Source organism: Tachyglossus aculeatus, chromosome 25 (assembly GCF_015852505.1).
Source record: "Tachyglossus aculeatus isolate mTacAcu1 chromosome 25, mTacAcu1.pri, whole genome shotgun sequence".
Lineage (NCBI taxonomy): Eukaryota > Metazoa > Chordata > Mammalia > Monotremata > Tachyglossidae > Tachyglossus > Tachyglossus aculeatus.
In genome coordinates this window covers 12601034-12626740 of record NC_052090.1, presented here as the reverse complement: position 1 = coordinate 12626740, position 25707 = coordinate 12601034, and the positions used below count along the sequence as shown (strand labels likewise).

The 25707-nt window shown below is 42.0% G+C and overlaps 1 protein-coding gene across 1 annotated transcript in view; it reads left to right on the top strand.

Moving 5' to 3' along the window:
* Positions 1 to 25707, top strand: part of PRKDC (protein kinase, DNA-activated, catalytic subunit) — a 123168-nt gene that overhangs the window by 82966 nt on the left and 14495 nt on the right. Inside the window, exons 65-76 of the mRNA XM_038766499.1 lie at positions 323 to 511; positions 1474 to 1698; positions 4335 to 4443; positions 5290 to 5401; positions 7788 to 7977; positions 9566 to 9740; positions 13024 to 13214; positions 14758 to 14938; positions 15517 to 15677; positions 17973 to 18184; positions 22477 to 22564; positions 22701 to 22844. Of these exons, the coding sequence (XP_038622427.1) occupies positions 323 to 511; positions 1474 to 1698; positions 4335 to 4443; positions 5290 to 5401; positions 7788 to 7977; positions 9566 to 9740; positions 13024 to 13214; positions 14758 to 14938; positions 15517 to 15677; positions 17973 to 18184; positions 22477 to 22564; positions 22701 to 22844 (1977 nt within the window). The remainder of the gene's footprint in view (positions 1 to 322; positions 512 to 1473; positions 1699 to 4334; positions 4444 to 5289; positions 5402 to 7787; positions 7978 to 9565; positions 9741 to 13023; positions 13215 to 14757; positions 14939 to 15516; positions 15678 to 17972; positions 18185 to 22476; positions 22565 to 22700; positions 22845 to 25707) is intronic.

The following is a 25707-nucleotide window of genomic DNA, read 5'->3' as shown; positions in this document are numbered from 1 at the left end:
TTCCCCATTACCTCTAAATTTGACATTAGCATAATTAGCTTTAAAGAGATGACACAAGTCTTTTTTTTAATGGTCTTTGTTGTGGGTATTAAGCATCTGCTATGTGCCAAGCATTTGAGTAAACAGAGGTAGTAGTAGGCTTAACAAAATATCCCCTTACTCTTGTCAACATAAAGACTTTTACTTGTTGATGTCTCTCTTTCTTGAGCTGGGGAACAAGGGTGTGTATATAGCCTCATTACTCAAGGCCACACCACTTTTGTTTTTATGCTGCATGCTATTCCTGAACTTCTCATGAGCTTTTTTCTAACTTTTTCCCTAGGCGTTGAATATGCAACATTGGGAGGATGGTGAACCTTCAGAAGCAGAAAAGGATTTTTGGGAGCTTGCTGTTCTTGAATGTTACAACCACCTTACTGAGTGGAAGTCACTGGAGTACTGTTCAACTGTCAACATTGATAGTGAAAGTCCCCCAGATTTAAATAAAATTTGGAACGACCCGTTTTATCAGGTTTGTAGAACCCTCCTTTAATTGTGTTCGAAATAACGTGAGTTTTTAGACCCAGTGACACTCAAATAAGATAGAGAAAATAAGGAGCAATTAAGAATTACTTGGTAAATTGTACAGTACTCCCTACTGGTAACTGAACTTATGGTACAGGCCCATTTTCAAATCATACCTCAGAGCATCTTTTAGCCTGCTAAAATTGAAATTCTGTTAAAAATTGCCAGAACATGTACAAAATTAATTCCCCTGAAATTCCAGTTGGTGGGTTTCTCAGCTGACTGAAACTGAATTACAACACAGTGACTGGAATCCCTAGCTCGTGAATTTCAGTGTGACTGGAGACCACTGGGAAATGGAACCACAGGGGAAATCACCCTACAACCTGTATCTGAACACCTCTTGACTGGCCTGTTTGGATGTCATTTACAGCCAACTTATGGATAGTTAGAGTGCTTCTACCCCGGTCCAGTTTCTCAGCACACTGTGTGGAATCAGGATTGCCAACCAGGACTGTTCCACGTCTAGGCTAGCCACCCAGCAACCCAATGTATTTAGTTATAGTCAGTGTTGTATAATGAACCATGAAATCAAGGAAAATCTTTCATTATGTATTTAGTGAAGGGCAGTTAACTGGGACTTGAAAACATTTTCCTCGAATCCTTGGTTTTACAGTATTTACACTTGTGGTATTTTTTACCTGTAGAATTTTTGCTTCTACCTGTACATTTGCCAGTTCAGGTGATCACTAAGAAAACCTGTCTTTAATGTGGTAAGTGAGGAATTAAATTTCTGAGTATGTGAGGGCAGTAGAAGTTAACTTATAGCAAATTAAGTAAAGCCTATAAATGAAAGCATTTTCATTTGAATCATTTTTCCAACTCTGACTCCTGACCTTAGTCCAAAAACAAAATGTCAGTGTGATATGTTTCTTCCAAGTTAATACTTTTTTTTTTTTGTTTTTTCAGGAAACTTATCTACCATACATGATTCGCGGTAAACTGAAGTTACTCCTCCAAGGCGGTAGTGATCAGTCACTGCTAACATTCATTGATGAGGCAATGAAGAAAGAGAAGCAAAAGACACTTATAGAAACTCACTACAGTCAAGAACTGAGTCTTCTTTATATCCTACAGGATGATTTTGACAGAGCCAAGTATTATATTGACTATTGCATTCAGGTTTTTATGCAGGTAAATTAGTGTTGCACCTGGAGTATCCTTTTTTAAAGAAAATAATTTGTATGATAGTTACATTTGCTGATTTGACTTTTTTCACTGGTGGAAACCCATCCTAGCTCTCTCACCTTTTTCTTATTTGTGTGCCTTTTTCTCTTCTCTTTACTTCCTCTCTTCTTCCCCTCAATGCATTTCCTTTTTCACTTTTTCTTTTCTTCTTTTCTTAATTCTCTTGTTCTCTTCCCTTTATAATTCTGCTCTTTTTTTTCTCATCTTTCACATTTCCACTTATGGCAGGTAGTCCCTATGCAGTTGTCCTGTGCATGTGAAGAAGATACCTTCATCTATGAGTGTGTGTGGCAGTGAAAAGGTCATTGCAGAACCCAAGATCCCAACCACACAGTGCACATAAAGAGGCTGTCCCTTTTGTATTCTCTATTTGTATAGATTGTACGAAGGATCACTCTAGATACCAACTTTAGAACCAGTCTTCATCTCACCACAATAAAACTAGGTTTATTTGATACATTTACTTTCTCAGACACGCACCCTAAATCAGATCTGACCCCCTGGCAGCTCAGCTTTTTGACTGTAATAGCAGAGAAATCTTCCCCAGGACCACAACAGAAAGAAACTGCATCAGACAACGATAGAAACAGACTACTTCAACTGTGAGCCCCATGCAGAAATGGGACTGTGCCCAAGCTGATTAATTTGTAACTACCCCAGCACTTAGAATAGTGTTTTACATATATTAAGCACTTAACAAATGACATTTTTAATGAAAAAAAAAGCTGCTCGGACAGCAGTTAGTGGTTAAGATAGTAGTAACAGCAGAGGAAACTGGAAGTCCTGTATGTGTTCTTTTGTTCTAGCAAGGTGGTTATTACAGTAGCCCCCACTAGTGCCCTGCCTTTCCCCTATATGTAGCATTAGCAAAGCTTTGCTTTCTCTCACCTTAGTTTGGCCTTTAGACCTTGGACCTGATGAGGTTTCCTCTGCATATCAATAGGTCACTGATAAGCATAGGTTGATTGGCCAATGAGATATGTGAACCCACCAAAAGAGAAATTAGAATAGGAGGTAAAATAGGAAGCGAAGGAAAGTGATGCCAGGGTTTTCTGTCTGTCATACCTGAGCTGAGAGAAATAATAGCATTTATTGAGTGCCTACTGTGTGCATGCACAATACTAATTCTTGCAAGAGTACAACAGAATTAATATACATGATCCCTCAAAGAGCTTACAATGTAATGGGGGAAACAGACACTTAAAATATAGTGAGGCAGAAGTAGTAGGGTAAGTCTGTGTTTTATTCTTATGCTTCAAGGACTTGTGAATACTTTTTGGGTGGTGGGGAAGAGCTGAAGTGACAGTTGGGAAAAGTAGATACAGTCAATTGATCAATCAGTGGCATTTATTGAGTGCCTACTGTGTTTAAAGCACTGCAATAAGCACTTAGGAAAGTTCAGAACAGTAGAGTTGGTAGACATCATCCTTGCCCACAAGAAGGTTACAGTCTCAACAGGGAGACAAGCATTAAAGTACACTACAGACTGGGATATTTAGACTAGTTTTACCCAGCTGAATGTGTAAAACTGGGGTGGACAGGTGTTTTCACTGGAAGACCACCTACCCAATTTCAAAAATTTGCTAAAGACTGGACATGCAAACTCTTCTTGACTATCGCAGTGAAGAATGGGAGTGGTTGAGCTTTCTGCTTGCAGTAGCTCCCAGCTGGTTTTGAGCTGGCCATTGATTCAGGAAAGGGGTTCCTGACTCTGTTTGTGGCAGTGAAGGAGCCACGGTAACCAGAACTACAGACACTGTCACTTCCCAAAGTCAGTTGTTGACCGCAGTCTGGCCCAGAGCTTAGTGTCAGTCATTTGGCAGATTGGATCCTGCCCACTGCTCACTCTCACTCAGCCCATTCTGGAGTTAAAAATCAGTCATTCAATCACTTTATTGAGCATTTACTGTGCGAAAGCACTGTTTTAAGTGCTTTGGAGAGTACAGTACAACAGCCAAGTTTGTAGATATGACCCCAGCCCATGAGGAGCTTAAGGTCTAGCGGGAGAGAAAGACATTAGAATAAATTATGGATATGTCACTAAGTGCTATGGGGCTGACAGTGGGGTAAATATTAAATGCTTAAAGGATGTAGATCCAAGTGATGCAGAAGGGAGAGGAAGGAGGGGAAATGAGGGCTTAGTAGAGGAAGGCCTGTAATAGGAGTTGTGATATTTAATAGGGCTTTAAAGATGGAAAGAGTGGTGATCTGTTGACTATGAAGGAGGAGGAAGTTCAGGCCACAGGGAGGGCATGGGCAAGGGTCTGGCGGCAAGATAGGCTAAATGGAGGTACAGTTTAGATTAGTAGCGAAATGCGTGGGTTGGGTTGATGTAGGAAATCAGCGAGGTAAGGTAGAAGGGCCGTGGCCAATTGAGTGCTTTAAAGCCAATGTTAAAGCGTTTCTTTTCAGTATGGAGGTGGATGTGCAAAAAAGCCAAGCCGAGCTGGCAAAATGAACTATGATCTTGTATATTAAGGTAGCACATTTATGATAGTGGATTGAATATGTTGCTCCAGTATAGTACATAAAAACAAGCCCAAGATATGTTGACCTTATTTAAATACTTTTTTTAATCCTAGAATTATTCCAATATTGATGCCCTTTTACTCCAAAGTAGACTCACCAAACTGCAGTCTGTGCAAGCTTTAACAGAAATACAGGATTTCACCAACTTCATAAGTAGACCAAGTAAGATATTTTTCTCTATTCATTTCTTTGTCATGATGATAATAATAATTCCGGTATTTGTTATGGCTGTACTGTGTGCTGGGCACTGTACTAAGCTCTGGGGTGGATAAAGGCAAATTGGGTTGGACACAGTCCCGGTCCCACGTGGGGCTTACAGACTCAGTGGTGTGTTTTTGCTTTGGAAGTTCTACTCCGAAGGTTTGTATTGTTCATAGATCAGAAAATGACTGACATCCAAAAAAGATGTTCCTTGTTTTCCACTGGGAATTCTAGTTCACTTTTTATGAGATGAAAATTTAAAGCTGTAGTTATAGATCTAGATTCTATTGAGGTTTTAAAATTAAGAAATAGACCGCTTGCTTTAGATGCTGAATTCTGTCCTTCAAACCTTAAACTCCAATTTATTTTTACAGGATTCAAACAATTTTAAAAAGTCATGAAAATGTATATATGAACAATATGACTACCTTACTGGTAAATAAGCAGTTTATATTAAACATTAAGAGCTAGGCATAGATAGGTAGTATTTTAGATGATAGAATAATTACTCACAGACATCCATTTTTATATTTATCATAATCTCCCATTCTTCCCCTTCTTAAAGAATGGACAGTATCTGTCGTTGTTTTTCAGACCACTGATACATATCTCTATAAATGGTTTTATTGGAAAGATAGAATAATAATACAAATAATGTGCTCATCTTGAATTGTTTTTGTATTAAAAAATGAGATTTTGCTCAGGCCAAGAAATCTGAGCCAGTTTTACTTTAGTGCTGATCATCACTTGTTCAGTTGGTGTTTGGCTTTGGGCTTTAGGTGTGGTCATCGTTTTCAATTTTTTTAGGTAATTTATCATCTCAGGCATCCCTTAAGAGACTTCTCAGGATCTGGACAAACAGATATCCAGATGCTAAAATGGACCCAATGAACATCTGGGATGACATCATTACAAATCGGTAAGATGAGACTTTTCTCAGGCAAGTAGGATTCTCTGTTTTCTAAATTCACTAAATGGCTTTTTACAAGTGCTTTTAGAAGTGTGAGATTTGAATCCATTGGTTTGCAGATTTTCTAAGCAAGACTTAGAAATAGCTGCTTAGATTAGATAATACTAAGGCAACCTTTTGAAAGTTACCATTTCTGTTCTTTTCTGACCTTTATTCTTGTCTGTGAGTTAGCAGGTGGTAAAGAGGGTAACAGAACTACAGGTCAAATTACTAACTTATACTGCTGATACAGTATGAAATATTATTTAAGCAATAGAATGTAATAGCCTGTACTGCCAACAGTAAGCTTAAAATCTAACGGACTGCGTCTACTCCTGCCCTTATAATTTCACATAGAATTACCTGGTCACAGTAGGTATTCAGTAAATGTTGATTAGCTAATATAGGAAAGATGATGCTTCCCTTCCAGACGTTTATACTCTAATGGTACACTAAGCACATATTTACTTGATTGTTTCATTCTAATCCAACACTCTAGTGGGAGTGACAGTTTAGAAGCAAATATCATCTGTGCTGAGTCCTCAGGGCTTTGACTTTCACCATTTCTCATTTAAGCCTCTTATTCTTTGTTATTGTTTCCTAGCTCTTGAATTTATTCACTAGAATTTTATGTCTTCTCTCTTCAGCAAATAGCTTCCCATATGGCAGGAAAATGTAAAATACAAAAGAGAATCATATTTGGACATTAGTTCGAAATCCATGCCCCAGGCAGAACTTAACAATCTTAATAAAGTTAATATTTATTTAAACGGAAGACTGTGCTAAGAGCTTTGTAATAAGTTAATATCGTATCAGAGATTAGTAGCAATCTAGAAACAGTGCCGTGTCTGATCCATTTTAACCTACCTTGCTGAAAGTTGGGGCCCTGGCTTTCCTTGCCAAGTTTTTTTGGTGGGACCCTGTCTGTACCCTAGGACAGACTTCCCACGATTTCTCCTTGAAAATAGCGAGGTAGGTGGAGGTGGAGTGTGGGTCTTGGCAGAGTTGAGCATGCTGACAGGATGAGGGAACTAGACACCTTGTAACCCCCTACTTACACCTGCACTCCTGGCTCCCCACACCTTCTTCCATGGTGCTTTTTGTGCTCTTTTTTTACGGAATCCTGAGTCCTAGCAGTATGAGGGAAGGGAGTCGGCACAGGACACCAAAAAGTCTCCACATCTCAGTCATGCCTCCATATTCTTAAACCCTAATTTAAGGCCTCCTCTCTCTCCCTTGGGTTCACTCCTGTACCCTCCCTGCATCCATCCACACCCAAGTGCTTCCACTTCCTATGTACCCCACATCCCGGAAGGGTCTCACCCACCAGGCTTCCCAGATTTGGCCCAGGTTCTGTCTCCTTAATGCCCCAGCGCTAGGCCAAATGGAGAAAGAGATGCATCCCAGGAGAGTAGAGTACTGGTTCTTTAAAATGGAAAATGGTGGATTCAGATGCATCAGATGTAGAAGAAGTAGATCAATCAATCAATCGTATTTATTGAGCGCTTACCGTGTGCAGAGCACTGTACTAAGTGCTTGGGAAGTACAAGTTGGCAACATATAGAGACGGTCCCTACCCAACAGTGGGCTCACAGTCTAAAACATGGTATGTTTAATAGGGGTCTTCATTCTTAAGAATTCCTGTGCAGGCTGCTATTGGGCAGGTTGAGATTTTTAGAGATTTTGGTCTTTGGTGGAAGGGAAAGGCATGCCACCCCTCCCCCCTACCTAGAGAAACTGTATGGCATAATAATAATAATAATGATGATGGTATTTGTTAAGCGCTTACTATGTGCCAAGCACTGTTCCGAGCACTGGGTAGATACAAGGTTATCAGGTTGTCCTACTACGTTGGGCTCACAGTCTTAATCCCCACTTTACAGATGAGGTAACTGAGGCACAGAGAAGTTAAATGACTCGCCCAAAGTCACAGAGCTGACAAATGGTGGAGTCAGGATTCGAACCCACAACCTCTGACTCCCAAGCCTGGGCTCTTTCCACTAAGCCATGCTGCTTCTCATGGGTCATTGGTTCTAATCCTGGCTCTGCCGCTTGCCTGCTTTGTGACCTTGGGCAAGTTACTTCACTTCTCTGTGCTTTAGTTACCTCATCTGTAAAATGGGGATTGAGATTGTGAGCCCCACATGGGACAGGGACTTGTGTCCAACTCAATTTGTATTCCCACCAGCTCTTAGTACAGTGCCTGACACATAGTAAGCACTTAACAAATACCATCATCATTATTCCTCTGGCTAGTTGATAATTGAGAATAACTTTCAGGTGGAACTGGGCTGAGCACTTGGGGCTTCTTTTATATGTTCTAGGAGATGACATTTTCTTTGTTGTTACTATACAGGTGTTTCTTTCTCAGCAAAATTCAAGAAAAGCTTGCTGGTCTGCAAGCTGATGATAGCATGGAAATAGACGGAGGAGGGGATACCATTGACCGGATGGAGGTGGAGAAACAGGAAGATGACATTTATTCCATGATTAAGAGTTGCAAGTTTTCCATGAAAATGAAAATGATAGAAAGCGCCAGAAGCCAGGTGCCTGCTCTCTTTGATCACCCGAATGCATCTGAGGTCTTGAGGGTGGAATATTTAGTTTGAATCTGTTATTGTAGGTTTCCAGGAATTCATGATTTTCTCTAGAATGACAGTAAACTCACAAAGAATTCACCCCCTCTCCCTTCCGAAAAGAACTCAATGCTACCGGATGACTATGGCTCTCTCTGGTATAGTCATTTGGGCCTGTATATAGGCATTTGAATTGCTAGTTCATTTTATAACCAGTTAGTCAACTGTAGCAGTAATTGGCTAAAATTCCTGAATGAGCTATTGGGATCTCATTCACTACAATTTCAAGGAAAGAATCTGGTTTAGTTAATAGATTCTCTAGACTTAAAACAACCCTGTAAAATGTTTACTTAGACATTTAATTTATTCGTGATTAAATCATCTGAAAATTTTTCAAAAGCGATTTTCAAAGCCTTTGACGAAATCATTTTGCAAAAAACAAAACCTTGCCAGTCAAATGAACATATCTGATCACTATTTACTAGTGTGTTTACATGTGCCCTTATAAAGACTCCTCTGAAGAAGGCAAATGATATACATTGAAATAAAGAACAAATTGATTGTTGGTCCAAGTGTATCATGTTAGCAAGGATGTTGAGTAGAATCTTAAGCTCCCAAGTTTTTTTGTTGTTTTTTTTAATTGATTCTGTCAAAGTGCATCATGTTTGCAGGGATTTTTGCCAGAATTCTTAAACTGTGGCTTTTGGACTGCTATTTGTTTGAAGGAACCTTTTTTCCCTACACCAGAAATAGACTATTCTACCATTGTTAGTGATGCATTGAATTTGTATAGCACTCTACTTTCTAAGAATGCAAAGCACTTTCTCATATATTAGCAAAATCCACTTAGAAGTCAGGTATTCTTCCTATTTTACAGGCGATAAATTGAGTCACAGAGAGGTTAAGTGTCTTGCCCAAAGTCACACAGCTATGGCAGATATGAGACTAGATCCTAATCTCCTGGCTCCTTGTCCCAAAACATTTTGGGTCACATGCTGAGGAATCCTTGGGTGTCTACTCAAGTAGGTGGTTGGGAACAAATGTTCATTTCTTTTACAGTGGAACGCATTTGCTTTGCTTCAGTGTGTTTTACAGATGCCTTCAATTTTAAACTCAGGCAGTTCTTGATTTTGACAATGGGAATTGAAGAGAAATGGATGATGAAAATCCACAGGCATTTTAAAACAAACACCTCTTTTTATCAATTAGTTTTATTGTATGTCCAAACTTTGCATGATAGCTAAAAAATAGTACACTTGGTTGATATGAGTTTCACCTCCTTTCCTTGCCCTCCTTTCTTGGCCCTACTCACTCTCCAGAAAATGTTGTGTCTGCTCCTAATTGGACAAAACCCAAGCAGAAGGAGAAGAGGAAGAGAAGCAAGGAGTCTGAATAGTCCATACTTGTGGATAGTCAGCCTCTGAATGGATTGGTTGGAGGGCTTGGGGACATTTGTAATGGTCATTTTAAGACTATCGGTATCATAATTTCTTCCCACCGCTGAACTGTTGTCTAACTACATTAAGATAATTTTCCTCTTCTTCCTCCCATGACATAGGATAATTTCCGAGTTGCCATGAAACTGTTGAAGGATCTGCACAGAGAGTCCAAGACAAAAGATGACTGGCTGGTGAGATGGAACCACAGCTATTGTCGATGCAGCCACAGCCAGAGTCAGAGCCAGAGCAGTCCTGAAAAGATTCTCACTGTGTTGAAAACAGTCTCGTTGTTGGGTATGTTATTCTGCATCTGACTTTTTATTAATAGAGTGATTCAGTCTTTTGCTGTTAGTGAATTTTTTCTACGGGCTTTGGAGGGTGTTGGTACTCTGCAATTCCAGGAATGTCTTGCGTGCGCGCACGTGTGTATGTACACAGTCAGAAATTTGCTACTTCAGGTTTCATGATCTGACATTGGGAATTGAGACTGAAAAAATTTTGTGACACAGTGATGTCAAGTGAATAAGTTACAGTATAGGTGATATGTCAGTCCTTGACTTCTCAGAGCCTAAATTTTCCACTATCAATCAATCAGTGGTAATTTTTGAGCACTTAGTATATGCTATATACTATGTGCTTGGGAGACTACATTGGAACAGAGTTGGTAGACAACGTTCCCTCCCCACAACAAGCTCACCGTCTAGGTGGGGAGGATAGACATTAATATAAATAAATTATGGATATGTGCATAAGAGAAGCAGTGTGGCTCAGTGGAAAGAGCACGGGCTTTGGAGTCAGAGGCCATGGGTTCAAATCCCGGCTCCGCCAATTGTCAGCTGTGTGACTTTGGGCAAGTCACTTCACTTCTCTGGGTGTCAGTTACCTCATCTGTAAAATTGGGATTAAGACTGTGAGCCCCCACGTGGGACAACCTGATCACCTTGTAACCTCCCCAGCACTTAGAACAGTGCTTTGCACATAGTAAGCGCTTAATAAATGCCATTATTATTATTGTTGTTATTATTATAAGTGTTGTGGGGCTGAGGGAGGGGTGAATAAAGGTTCCGAATCCAAGCACAAGGATGACACAGAAGGGAGTGGGAGAAGAGGAAATGAGGGCTTAGTCAGGGAAGGCCTCTTGGAGGAGATGTGCCTTTAGTAAGGCTTTGAAGGTAGGGAGAATGATTATCTATCCGAAATGAAGAGGGAGGGTGTTCCAGACCAGAGGCAGGATGTAGGCGAGGAGTCGGTAGGGAGATAGACGAGATCGAGGTACAGTGAGTATGTAGGGTGGCATTAGAGGAGTGAGGTGTGTGAGCTGGGTTGTAGTATAATTCTATTTATTGTAACAGTTTTGACACCTGTCTACATGTTTTGCTTTGTTGTCTGTCTCCCCCTTCTAGACTGTGAGCCTGTTGTTGGGTAGAGACTGTCTCTATATGTTGCTGACTTGTACTTCCGAAGCACTTAGTACAGTGCTGTGCACATAGTAAGCGCTCAATAAATATGAATGAATGAATGAATAGTAGAAAGGCAGTGAGTAGGGTAGGCGGGGGCAAGTTGATTAAGTGCTTTAAAGCTGATGGTAAAGGAGTTTCTGTTTCATGTAGAGTTGGATGGACAACCGCTGGAGATTCTTGAGGAGTAGGAAAGTACAATACAACACAGTTAATAGACGATCCCTGCCCACAACAAGCTTGCAATTTACAGGGGGAGGCAGACATTAAAATAGATCACAGCTAGAGGAAATCACTAGGTTGGGGATAGAAGAGCTTAGCCCTTTTCTACTTCATGGGAGGAATAGAGAGTTCAATTATCTGATGTGTTTTGAGCTTCTTGAGAAGAAAGTACCTTATCAAATTGTGATGGTGGTAGGTTTTTTTTCCTTTCTCCAGTTGTATCAGTGTATCATGGTTCAGTGTATTGCTGCATAGGAATCCAAAATTAATTCCTTGACCTTACATTACAGTAGGATCTTTGTGCTTTCTCACTCTGATGGTTCTCACTCTAAGCCACATTAAATTGAGGTTTCACCTGTAGTTTTAAAAGTTTTTTTTTAATGTAATGTCTACACTAGAGGCGATACTTTTTGGTTTTATTTATCTTATCTGTTTTTTAAAATCTGCTCTGCTACTCATAATAAGAAAAACCATTTACCAGCAACCAAAATTAAGTGGTTTATTCACCCCTCCCTCAGCCCCACAGCACTTATGTACAAAGCTTCTGTTTATATTAGTGTCTGTCTCCCCTTTTAGACTGTGAGCTCGTTGTGGGCAGGGAACGTGTCTACCAGCTCTGTTATATTGTACTCTCCCAAGTACCTAGGGCTCTGCACACAGTAAGTGCGCAATGAATATGACTGATCAAATTAGGTACTATTATTGATATGTTTTAATGTTCAGCTTCCTTCCCAATTCAGTGTGTTGTTTTTTTCCCATTGTGTATATTAATAAGGGGATGAACTGCAGTAAAATTATCCCATGAGGTAGAACTGCAACTGCGGTGGTTCCACGATATGGCCACATCCTTGAAAACGAAAGACCGAGCAGGCCCAGATGGCTTTGAGGGAGTCTTTTGGGGTCATAGTTGCTGGGTACATTCTGGGTTGGGGAGTTCCTCCCCATCTTGGCTGGTCTCTGGAGGCCTGGAGTGTGAAAGGCTTCTCAAAAGGAAGAGTCCCGAAAGGGAGTGGATTTTTTTTTATATAGCATTTATTAAGCACTTACTTTGTGCAAAGCACTGTTCTAAACGCTGGGGAGGTTACAAGGTGATGAGGTTGTCCCACAGGGGGCTCACAGTCTTCATCCCCATTTTACAGATGAGGGAACTGAGGCACAGAGAAGTTAAGTGACTTGCCCAAAGTCACACAGCTGACAATTGGCAGAGCCGGGATTTGAACCTATGACCTCTGACTCCAATGCCCGGGCTCTTTCCACTGAGCCATGCTGCTTCTCTAATTCTTTGATTTCCGTCTCCTCCCCTGCCCCAAGTGCTGGTTGTGGAATCATCCCAGCTCAGAGGGTTTACTCTCTCTGGGAGAGAAATCCCGTAGAGAGTGACTGTCAGGGTTCCTTCGGCAGCTTTGGGTCCCCCACAGTGATCCTTGGGAACCCCATACCCCAGCGGGCTAAGCAACACATCTGCTGTGCCAGTAAACAGCCCGTTGGGTTTTCTGCAGGCTGTGCTTTGCCACAAAAAACCTCAATCAGCCTGTTTGCCAGATGGCAGATTTGATAATTTTGCGCTTCTCCACCCATTCCATGGTAACTGATATGATCTGACTAAATGTAAAGCTATTCTTTGATTTCAGGTTAATTTGACCAATGGCTTTCTGTTTTTGCCAGGGGCCGGAGCGGGTGGGGTAAAGGGCGGGACGTTTCACACAAGATCCAGCGCCAATACGGACAGAATGTTCCTTGAACAAATGTGAAATGAGTCAGATCTCAGATGTGCTTTTTCTGGGGGCTGACTTATTTTTTCAACACCTTCATAGAATACTCTGTGCACTTTGTGGGTCTCTTTTAGTTTGTGGAATTCAAACAAAAAAATCAGATTTTTCTTTTTTGTGATCTAACAGATGACAGCTTATCAAGCTACTTAAGCAAGAACATTGTGGCTTTCCGCAATCAGAAGCTTCTCCTGGGCACCACGTATCGCATCATGGCTAATGCTCTCAGCAAGGAGCCCACCAGTCTTGAGCAAATTGAGAAAAATAAAGCTAGGAAAGTAATGGAGCTTTCTGGAGCCAGTTTTGATAACGTACAGGAGGTAAATACAAGTGGAAAGAACTGGTAGCCGGGAGTCAGGTGTCCTGATCCACTTTGGCAAATCACTGAACCTCTCTGAACTTTAGTTTCTTCATCTGTAAATCAGGGGATAAGATCCCTGCTTTCCCTAACTTTTAGACTGTGAGCCCTGTGTGGCACAGGGACCATCTTTAGTTTGATTCTCTTGTATCGTTCCCTGGTCCGTGATGCCTAGTAAACACTTAAAAAATGCCATTTATTAGGAAGAGGCTTAGCTTTTTTAAAGATAGTTATACAAGCAAGCTTAGTTAGCCTGTGAAATGCTGTAAAATGTCTCTGCATATTTTCTGAGTTTATTTTATAGTTATTGCTGGCTGGGGATGAAAAAGTGAAGGACTAGAGAAGGGCTCACAACCCCAAAAAGTATGGTTTTCAGTATTTATTTACAATGAGTAGTATGCATCAACAGATTCTACCCAGGTGTGACACTATATATTCTTAAAGGCAAATGTGGTTTTAAATGAAGTACATGCTTCTCTATAGCAGCGTGGCATCATGGATAGAGCACAAGCCTGGAAGTCAGAAGGTCATGGGTTCTAATCTAGGCTCCACCATTTGCTGTGTGACCTTGGACAAGTCACTCCACTTCTCAGTTACCTTATCTGTAAAATGGGGATTGAGCCTGTGAGCCCCACCATGGGACAGGGACTGTTTCCAACCCAATTTGCTTATATCCACCCCAGCGCTTAGTACAGTCCCTGGCATGCAGTAAGTGCTTAACAAATACCACTGTTATTAGTACTATTATTATTATGAAGTCCTAGCCTGATAAAAATATTCCCTCTTAGAAATCCATGCCTGGGGAGTAGGCACAGCTGGTCTGGCCTTTTTCTATTTCCACCCTGACTTTTCTCTACCAAGCTCAGGAGTGGGCCGTCCTGGACAACCGACCCCAAAAACAATGCAGGCGCTAGTTAACGTTGTTGGCCAAGGTACTTCAGAGTGAAGTTCCCCAGTTAGCTAAATCTAATGGGAATTATAGATTTATAAAAGCTGAAAGATTGAGGCAGGCAGTCAAATCTCTCAGCACTTCATGTTTTCTTTTTACGATAGAACCACCATGTTATTTTCGAACTCTCTGTCTGACGTACCCTGGGCTCCTTGAGGCAGTGAACCCTCTTCTCCCTCTGTTGAAATTGGTACCTCACACCCTGTACAGACCTGCTGATTGTTTCTGTCTCTGTCTCCCCAGCTCCTCCCTGATTTTGCTGTTCATGGGTACCTTTCCTCCTTCCACCCATCACTGTATTCATAGTACCGGCGGGATCAGGGGTTAATACCTGATGGAGCAATTGTGATGTTTCAAAAAAATAAAGCGTGTACTAGGTGACTAACTTTTACTCAGTTTTCTGAGCCTTGAACGTATCTGTGTGGGATCATCTTTGTGGAAGAGTACAGCACAGACATTTCTCATTTAGTGGAGAAAATGCCCAGGAACCAAAGTTTGAGAATGTATTCACAAAGTATTCTACCTCTTAGTGCTCCTCTTTCTGGCTGAATTGCAGGTGATTGCAGGTTTGCACAGGAGAGCATTCCAGTACTTAACTCATGCAGTGAGGAAAGCAGAGGAAGAGGATCAGTCTCACTCCTCAGAACATGTAGACACAGGTGGTGTCATAGATACCTACATGACTTTGGTAGATTTCTGTGACAGACATCTCCGAAATGAGGAGGAAGGTGCATCAGGTGAGTCAGGAAAGAAAGAATTTCTATATCTTACGGGCTGTCACTCTGAATCTGTGTTTGGGTGGGAGTTAACAGTGCAGTTCTTGAGGATTTGGGGGCCACTGTTTAAAAAAAAAAATAGAAAAGACAAATTTAGAACCGAATACAGCTATTCTTGGTGAGTAATGTGCTAGCTTTACAAATGGTCAGGGTATCCCGAACAGACTGTCCTCCGCTTCGACATTTGCCTAATTTTACTTTCATGTTTTACTTTTGGCTCTGACATTATCAACCAAGAAGTCTTTGTTTGACTTGAAAGATAAATTCCGTAACCAGCAGATGCTCCCCGAGTTCCCGGCCCAGGACGTAAAATCTTCTGTTCCGTGCAGAAACGGGCGGGAGAATTGAAGAGATGCAACTTCCTGATAAAAGCTTTTTCTCACAGTCCAAGAATGTGTCTGGTGTCTGTGGATCAAAAGGAGTGGTCAAATGGGAAGAACAGCAAAGGATAAAGCAAAGAAACAAACATTTGATTGTGATTGATTAAGATTATTGTTTGACCAAGTGGATGTGGTGTTTCCTTTTATGTATTCTGACAGTTATTGATGCTGTGGCGCTGCAGGCATATCCAGCACTCGTGGTGGAGAAAATGATGAAAGCTTTAAAATTAAATTCTAGAGAGGCTAGGCTAAAATTTCCTAGACTGCTCCAAATTATAGAACGCTATCCGGAGGAGACCTTGGATCTAATGACACAAGAGGTCAGTGTTTTTTTGGCTCATCATCATCAAAAGTACTTATTCATTCACTCGTATTTATTGAGCGCTTACTCTGTGCAGAGCACTGTACTAAGCACTTGAGTGCTTGCTGGGTGCAGAATGCTGTACTAAACACTTGGGAGAATATACTCCGCCTTAGAATAGAAGTTACTATATGGGAGAACAATCCTCGTATATTACCATATGCAGTGAGCATATGTATGTATCTCTTCCTTATCACTTTTATTGCTCTCCGTTTCCACAAACCTATGTAATTTAAAATTCCATGCAACTGAGTAAGCATCCAAATCTTCCTAGTTCTTCCTGTGAGATTCACAAGAACATAGCTTCTAAAAACAGACCTAAAAAAGTAAAAGGAATGAGTGTCTTTGGGACAGAGAAAGGAATTTTCTATGGACAATGAAGATGGCATAAGAGTGCCATTTGGAAGCTGTTACTACCTTAGGTTTAATGAAATTATTAAATATTATAATTGATTAATAAATTCAAAGCGTGGAGTGTATATGAGGAAGATGACTTTCATAAATATATCAATTTATGTAAGTCACTTAATTGCCACTGAGTATAAATTTCAAAGGTCATAAATATTTAGATGTATGTGAAGCTAACTAGAAGAAATTCTCCGTAACAGAGGGCAAGGCAAGGATTATCCAAAAGCACAGAAAATCAACTGAGGAACAATAATAATAATAATGGTATTTTTTAAGCACTTACTATGTGCTTAAAGTTCACTGTTCTAAGAGGTGGGGTGGATACAAGGTAATCAGGTTGTCCCACGTGGGGATCACAGTCTTAATCCTCATTTTACAAGTGAGGTAACTGAGGCACAGAGAAATGAAGCAACTTGTCCAAGGTCACACAGCACATAAGTGGCAGAGCCGGGATTAGAACCCACATCCTTGGACCCCCAAGCCTGTACTCTTGCCACTAGGCCATGCTGCTTCTCAAAGGATGCAAAGTAGGCATCACTCTGTGCCACTTCAAGATCTATGTGAACTTCTGAACACTATTGAAAAATACATGCCCACCAACAATAATACCTGTACAAGACAATCAGTAGAAAACCCAGCCTTTATTGAGGAAACAAACCTGATAGCAGAGGGGCAGGACGTACCCTCTTGTTCTCAGTAGGCTAACAAAGTGGGATTGTGACTGTGTTGAAGCTGCTTCATTTGAGTTTCATCTCTTTCTTCCTTTCCCCTGGGAGGTGCTCATCAGGGCCAAAGCGAGAATTTGACCAGTCTAGGCAGACGTAGGGTTTGTGACCACTTCATTTTTGAACGGGGCCAATTTTGTGGGTGGGAAGGCAGAGAAACAGGACTGCAGGACAGGGCGGTGCTAGCTGATCAGCTTCTTAAACTGCCCTTTCTTTGCTCCTCCCACAAGCCTAGCAAGCTTTTATTTCAGGGGGGTCCTACACTAGATCTCCCCCGCCATCAGCAGCCCTTGAAAAGTAGTGACTCCGGGAAAGTGTCCTAAAACTGGCTTTTTTGGTAACGGGCAGTAAAAGAGGGGGTGCCCTCAGGCAAAGCCAGGATCCTGAATAATCCAACCACGACCCAGTGTGGACAATGGGTCAAACTCCAGACAACTCACTGTTAGGGGCTGCTGGGTCTGTATGTATTGCACTTCTCTATGGGGCCTGGGTTTCAGATTTGCAAGTTGTGTAAAAACTTCAGTATTAAATATTCTCTACCATCCAACTCTGTGAACCCTTTTTAAGTAAGAGGGTGCCTATGAGTTGGGACCAAAGGCCATACACAAGACTGCCCCAGCCTCTCCAACTAAATCTGGGCAAGGAAAATGGAGTTGGTAACTGTGTTGGCTGCCCCTACCACTGAAATGAGACATCAGATTTACAAAGCGACAGTAAGGCGATGGAAGCAGCGTGGCCTAGTGGAAAGAGCACGGACCTGGGATTCAGATGGACCTGGGTTCTAATCCTGTGTCCACCACTTGTCTACTGGGTGACTGTGGGCAAGTCACTTAACTTCTCTGGCCCTCAGTTACCTCATCTGTAAAATGGGAATTAGTACTGTGAGTCCTATTTGGGACAGGAACTGTGTCCAACCTGATTAACTTGTATCTACCCCAGTGAGTTAGTACAGTGCCTGGTATGTGGTAAGCGCTTAACAAATGCAGCAAACAAAAACTGGAAATTCATTCTTTCTAAAGATGGGTGGAGACACAGTGGAAGAGATTTGATTTTTGTTTTTCTCCTAGGCAAGATTACTGAAACGATTTTAAGTTGACAAGCAGTATTTTTCTCTGTCGTAGATTTCTTCGATTCCCTGCTGGCAGTTCATTGGCTGGATCAGCCAAATGATGGCAGTGCTTGATAAAGAGGAAGCAGTAGCTGTGCAACACACCATAGAAGAGATTGCTGATAATTTCCCTCAAGCAATTGTCTATCCTTTTATGATAAGTAGTGAAAATTACTCTTTCAAAGACACATCAGCTGGGCACAGGAATAAGGAGTTTGTGGCAAGGTAGTGTTGACATAATGTTCTGACTGAATACAAGTGTATTGTAGAAAATGATTTCAAAGGCTTTTGAATAATTCCATCCTAAGCAAATTCCTCTTCATTGTTGATCTGGCCCTGACTAAATCGCCTCCTCCCCGCTGTCACTTAAAGGCACTGTCTCCCCTTCTACTCTATCCCAAAGGGCGGGAGGTCTCGCCTTCTCCCACTTCTCTCCCTCCTGACAAATGGGGACGTGTTGGCCTGTTCCTTAGCCTCCACTGCTGCTTTTGCAGCACATTACTGTCTCCATACCCCATCTCTTTCTTGAAGCCCACGTTATCTGCCTCTACTGCCCACTACAATTACTAGTCTTCTACTGCTTCCTGGTTCCAACTCCAATTTTCTGAATGATTTTTGATTCTTTTCTCACCTTCTTTCTCTCATTCTCCCCTAAAACTGATTCTCGAGGATTGGGGTTTTTTTTTTACACCCACTTCCTCTTTTCCAACTCTCCCTTCTTGACCATCCTCATCCAGCTTCCTCTGTGTTCACTCCAAGCCCATGATCTCCGAGGTCACCCATGACCCAGACACTACTTCATCCTAACCTTTCTCAACCTCTCGGCTGCCTTTGACACTGACAACTCCCTTCTTCTGGAAACATCAGCTAATGTTGGCTTTTCTGATGCAATTCGTCTCCTTGTTCACCTCATGCCATTCTAGCTGATCCTTCTCGGTGTGTTTTGCCGGCTCTCCCTCTGCCTCTCATTCCCAAATTGTGGGTGTCCTCGAAGCTCAGTTCTGGGTCCGCTTCTCAGTTTACACTCATTTGGGGGTGTTCATCTGCTACCAAGTTTTCGATTACCATCTCTAGGCAGATGACTTCCTAATCTATCTCGCTGGCCCTGACCCTTCGCCTCTGCAATTTTGCCTTTCCTTCTGCATCTGCGTGGATTTCTTGCTGGCACCTGTACTTTAATATGTCCAAAAACTGAACCCCTCATCTTCTGCCCCAAACTGTCCTCTGTCTAACTTTCCCATCACCCTTGACAATACAGTCATCCTCCCATCTCTCAGACCTGTAACCTCTGCAATATCCTTGATTCCTTCCCTCCTTTCAACCCTTGTGTTCAGTCTGACACTAAACTGTATTATGTCTTTGCAACATTTCTAGGTTCCACTCCTTCCTTTACCTCCAAACAGCCACCATGCTTATCCAGGTAGTTGTACTACCCCAATTCGAATTCTGTATCAGCCTCCTCTCTGGGTTTATTGCCTCCAGTCTCTTCCCTCTCCAGACAATACTTCACTCTCCTGTCTACATCATTTTTCTAAAATGCATTCTGCCCGTGTCTTTCCCACTCTCCAAAACCCTCCATTGGTTGTCCACTCCTCTCTTCGTCAAGTGGAAATTCCTGATCTTTGGCTTTAAGGTATTCAGTCAGCTCTCTCCTTCCTTATCGACTTTTTGTTCCACTGTACGCCAGTTCACTTTTTGTTCTCTCCTGCTAACCTATGGCACCATGCTTTGTTCTCATCTCTTACACTGTTGACTTCTTGCTCACATCCTTCCTGCTGCCTGGAATTTCTCCCCCTTCATATATCACATCTACCAACAACAATAATAATAATAATAATAATAATGACGATGGCATTCGTTAAGTTCTTACTATGCATCAAGCACTGTTCAAAGTGCCGGGATAGATACAATCTAATGAGGTGGGACACAGTCCCTGTCCCATATAGGGCTCCCAGTCTTTTTACAGATGAAGTAACAGAGGCACAGAGAAGTTAAGTGCCTTGCCAGTGTCACAGAGCAGACAAGCAGCAGGGCTGGGGTTAGAACACAGATCCTTTTAAGTCCCAGACCCATGCTCTATCCACTAGGCCGTGCTGCTTCTGTTGTATTGTAGTTTCCCAAATGCTTAGTCCAGTCCTCTGCACACAGCATATTTATTGAGCACTTACTGTGTGCAGAGCACTGTACTAAGCGCTTTGGACTGTACAGTATAACAAAGATGCTTAGTGAATACCATTGATTGATTGATGCGTGATAGATAAGAGTACTTCCCATCTTCAAGGCCCTTCAGAAGTCATATCCTATCTAGGAGGCCTTCCCAATTGCTTTCCAGTCCACCTTCTTTATAGAACACCCACATCAGCACTTTTGCCCCATCTAAGCACTTAGCTACTCACAACCTCCTGCTGCACTTTCGTACACATCTTATATACTCTCTTACTTGCTTCTATTTGTAATTTGAGTGTCTGGCTCACCCACTAGACTCTAAGTACTTCGAGGGCAGGGATTTTGTCCACTAATGATATTGTACTCTCCCAAGTGCCTAGAACAGTGCTTTGCACACATTAGGTACTTAATAAACAGGATTGGCTTTGAAAGTTTTACGTAGGGTGAAAAATATATTCCCATCTCTGGAAAAATATAATTTAAGGCTTAAATTGTTTGAGCGGTGTAATACATTAGAGTTATCTTGGTCAGATTTATGGGATTAGGAATATGGCATTCACTGTCTGCTGTAGAACAGAAAAGAATTAATTGTAATAAAGTGAATTATGGGATTTAGCTGTACTGGTAAGAGTTCATGTCTGCCAAGTTAGCTCTGTGCTAGCTGCCTATAGAATGCTCTGATAGCAGTATTTGTTGTGCTTAAAAATACTAGATTGAATTTGTCCAAGTGGGGCACTTTTTCCAGAAAAGTCCTCATACATATTCATTGGCTGAGGAATTTTTTTTGATTTTTCAGCAGCCACCTTGCGGTGCCTGCACTTCTCCTCTGGTGGGGACAGGGTGAAGGGAGAGGTGAAAAAGCTTATAAAGTTATGTATCTCACGGGGCACCGGGTTGGCGTAGCCCAGGGTGAACTTGGCAGCAGCACTTGAGTTGGAGGCTTTTCCAGTATTAATCCTGTCTGCATAACATCATACTTACTATTGTGAAGATACGGTTGGGTTTGCCCCGCGGAGACTCAGCTGGGGGGTTGTTTGCTTTTCCCCCTTGCTTCTTCTGGTGGGGGTAGTCCCAAGCCTTGCTTACCAAATTTCCTTTCCAGTCACGCAATAATACTTGGATGAGGGGGATCAGGCGATCAGTGCTATTTATTGAGTGTTTATTCTGTGCAGAGCACTGTACTAAGCACTTGGGAGAGTACAGTGTAATAATAAACAGACAGATTCCCTGCCCAAAAAGAAACCATACTCTTCGTTCTTTGAAAGCATCAACTGGAGTTGCTCAGGGATCAAAAAAAATGGTCACGGGTGTCTCCTCTTCCTTGTTAGCAGCAGCTTGGAGCCACTTTCACCTTCCTTCCATCAGTCCCTTACAAGAGAAGTGATGGCAAGGCAGCTGGCATTAGCAATTATTACTTTCTGGGAGCACCTTACTATTTTAGGTGACCCCCAGTTTTTCTTCAGACTTAAGGTTTTCACCAATTCAAATGCTGTCTAATTAACGACAGTTTCTCCAGGAGAAGATAAAACAGTAATTAGCAAGTGCACAGATTTCTCTTACCTACTTGCCACACGGCTTAGGTAGGCACCCGCCATCTGCCACTGCCCACTACCTGCCCACTTCACATTCTTTTCTTCTGTTCAAAAACAACTGAAAACAGGCTATTTAAATCTGTTGAGAGAATGGAGAGAGAAGAAAATCTAGTGACTTCTTCCCAGCGCAAGAGGTTGGAGACTAATTTGTAACTATACAATTTTATGCAAAATTTAACTCCAACAACCTTTGAATGAAAAAAAAAATAATGGTATTTTTTAAGCGCTTACTATGTGCAAAGCACTGTTCTAAGCGCTGGGGAGGTTACAAGGTGATCAGGTTGTCCCACGGGGGGCTCACAGCTTTAATCCCCATTTTACAGATGAGGTAACTGAGGCACAGAGAGGTTAAGTGACTTGCCCAAAGTCACACAGCTGACAGTTGGCGGAGCCGGGATTTGAACCCATGACCTCTGACTCCAAAGCCCGGGCTCTTTCCACAGAGCCACGCTGCTTCTACAGGGAATGAAGATCCCTGTAAATAAGAGATCAAAGAAACATTTCATATTTCCTTATATTGGAGGTTGGAATTTTATGTCATGTTTTCAGTGATCCTAAATATTTATCCTAGTAGTAGCGTAGGCTGGTTGTTCATTTTCCCTACACACTATGTTGTCTAGCTGAAATGAAACAAAAGTTTTTAGTAGAAGTTATTTATATTGCTTTCCCCTCCCCATATTTCTTCAACAAATGAGTATGGTGTGGATTCACAAAGGGTATTTGGTTTTCTGAACTTGGTCCTTTTTTTTTTTTTTGTAGGATAAAGAGTAAATTGGATAAAGGAGGAGTGGTTCAAGATTTTATCCAGGCCTTGGAACAACTCTCGAATCCTGAGATGCTCTTTAAGGTGCACCAGTAACATTAGATGGACCATTTCTGTCTCTAAATGACTAAAACCGGGGATGTTTCAAACGGAGCTGCTCCCAGAGGGGTGAGGAGTGATCATTTTCTTTGCAGCTCAGCCTCTTCTCTTGTTTTCCTAGGACTGGGTGGAGGACATCAAAATTGAGCTGACAAAGACACCTATAAATAAGAACAATCTTAAGAGGATGTATGAAGGAATGTACAAAACCTTGGGGAACTTAAGGGCTCCAGGCCTTGGGGCCTTCAGAAAGAGATTTATTCAGGTAAGTCCAAAAATATAATGGTGTGAAGAGATGAGAGGTGGGATGCAGTAGAATTAGAATATACATCTAAACTTGTTAGTTTTCTGACCCGGAACTCCCCCAAAACGTTGGATTTCCTGATTTCTTGTTGTCACGCTGCTTGTATGGAAAGCAGTGACGTGGTGCAGAAAATCCGTCAGTGTCGTCACCATTTGTGTTGATGATGGCATCTTTGAAATCCTGGGTCATTTCCTCCATGTCTACATGTTGAGGAAAAGTCCAGAGAGATGCTTGTAGATCCATGATGGGTTTTTTTGTTGGGTTTTTTTTGTTTGTTTTTTTTGGGGGGTCTTTTTACCATTTTCCCAGGGTCTCATTGTGGTGGTGACTCATTGTGGGATTCATTCTTGAATGTGGGAAGGTACTTCTGAAGCATCACTAAATGACAGTTGCCACTTCTGTAGGATTTCCTCCGTGCATATGATGAGGCTGGAGCCCTCATCATTCATCAGCGGTTCTTTGGGAATGAGTGTCTGGGCATCTTTCTATATTCTTCTCTGAGGTGTAAAAGTCCTTGGATTGGCAGCTGTTTCAGTAGCCCTGAAATGCTTCAGCTTTGTCACTGCATCACTGTCCCCTGTATTCTTTGATCTGATCTGAAAGACCAGGCAGAGCCTTCTACAGGCATCTCATTGGAGTGGCTCACCAATGCTGCAAGTAGCTCCTTGATTTCTGAATTATTTGTATTGAGCTAGGGGTGGCATCAGCTAACCATGCCCATCTTTTCGGTGACTGGACAAGAATAGCTGGGAGACAAACCCCTTGACTGTTTTCACTGTTCATGTTGGTACCTGGAGGTTTCATTCCTTGTTCCAGTAGGGATGGTGCATTGTTATTGCCCAGGGACTCCGCACTGGAGACTGTGTTCTCCAAGAACAGACATTGAGTAGTCCGAATGGTTTAAATGTCCCTGCTCAACGTAATAGTTGTATGGCTAGACCCCCTCCCTCTCTTTAGTGAGTGATGGTCAATCCATTATGCAGCAATCATCATCATCATCATCAATCGTATTTATTAAGCGCTTACTGTGTGCAGAGCACTGAACTAAGTGCTTGGGAAGTACAAGTTGGCAACATATAGAGACAGTCCCTACCCAACAGTGGGCTCACAGTCTAAAAGTCTAAAAGCCATCCAAATAGCTGCCGTGATCTGACCAGTCTTCAAGCCCACTTGCCATACCAAGCCCCCCAAAAGCCCCCATATGAGCAGATCAGCCAAAGGCAGACACAGCCCCATCTTTAGGCCCAAAATGAGACAGAAGCGGAACAGTCTGGCCAGTGGTGTTCCTGCCGAACTAAGCCAAGTTTTGATGCGGCTTAGCTGTAGTTGATGTGATGCCATTTTGGAAACCTAATGTGCATTTGTTATGTCTTTTATGTAGAAGGCAGAAGGGAACGTTAGTAGTCTTGAGCTGCTGTTTGCATTTACACAGTAGGATTAGGCCATTGCTCATTAACTGCACAATCTTATTTAGTACTGTAACATTTTCTATACTTTAATCACTTTCGGCCCATGCATTGAAATTCTCCAACAAGGCCAGCCTGTCAGATTCTGTTACCACTGTGATGAATTTTTTTCTGTTCTGTTCATCGTTTGTGATTGTGGGAGTAAATAGGCTGAGGTTGGTAGTCCGATGGTCTTGTTCAAGAGGTAGGCGTATGGCCATCAGTGAGTTACTTGTGAAGCTGCTTTGCACATTGTTCACGTTCAGTAAATACCAATAAGGAATATCTTTCTATTCATAGATATCTGGGGAGGAATGAGAACCAAGGAAAGCCCTAGCTGGTACTACATATTCCAACCTGGATGTGCCAGGGCAAAGAAACACAAGTAATTAATAGAGCGGTCTAGTGGTTTCTGATCCATTGCAGGATTTCAAGGAAGCAATGCAGGGAAATCAGTTGCAGAATTGTCAGGAATAGGGACTAAATGCAATTAGTAAGGAAAGAGAAAAAAACTGCATTTGGGGGCTTTTTTGTTTTGTGTGGTTTTGGTCTTCTTTGTGTTATTCAATCACTTGAGTAACATTTCCCAGTTTCACCGGTAATACTGTTTTAAGGGTAGTACTATCTACCCTTTTAACTTGTAAGATAGGCCCAGAAAGGATTAAATGGCATTCCCAAATTCGCTCATATAGAAGCTGGAGTCATTATTAGAATTCTCAGGCAATTGACTATTCCAGGCTTCTACTGGTCCCATTGCTCCAATTGCACCAGAGGAGCTGGGGGAAGTAGTTGGGAAGTAGAATGTGTCCCCATTCTAAGTCATTGGTATTCAACAGCTGAAAGTCTGACATAAGTTTGAAAGGTTATAAATGATTCACCACTGTGTAGATCTCCTGGTCAACAGAGTAGAAATAAATCTGGGATGTTTCTTTTTTGGACCATCTATATATGTTAAGTTGGCATTGTCTCCACCTGGGCCACTGCCAAACTCTTTAGCTCAAAGATGGGCCTCCTAATGGCAGTGGATGGAAGGACTGAGCCAGAGCCACAGAAGCCAAGGAAGAGGAAGGAAGATGGAAAAGGAGAAAGGACTGTGGGAAAGAGGAAGGGGAAGTTGAGGCAGAGGGGCAAGGGTTGAGAACCTGGAGCCGTGAGAAGCGCTGGGGGACAGAGGAGAAGCAGAGTAGGGAGATGTGGTGGGGGAGAATTTGGCTGCCTCGAAGGCAGAGGTAGGGACTGCTGAAAGAGTAGGAGCACCGACAAAGACAGTGAAGCGGGCAAAAGCCAGAGTTGGCGCAAGGGCAAAGACTCCCGGGTCAGACTGCTATTTTTCCTGTTGGTTGTAACTAAATACGTCATTTTCTTTCATATATGAACAT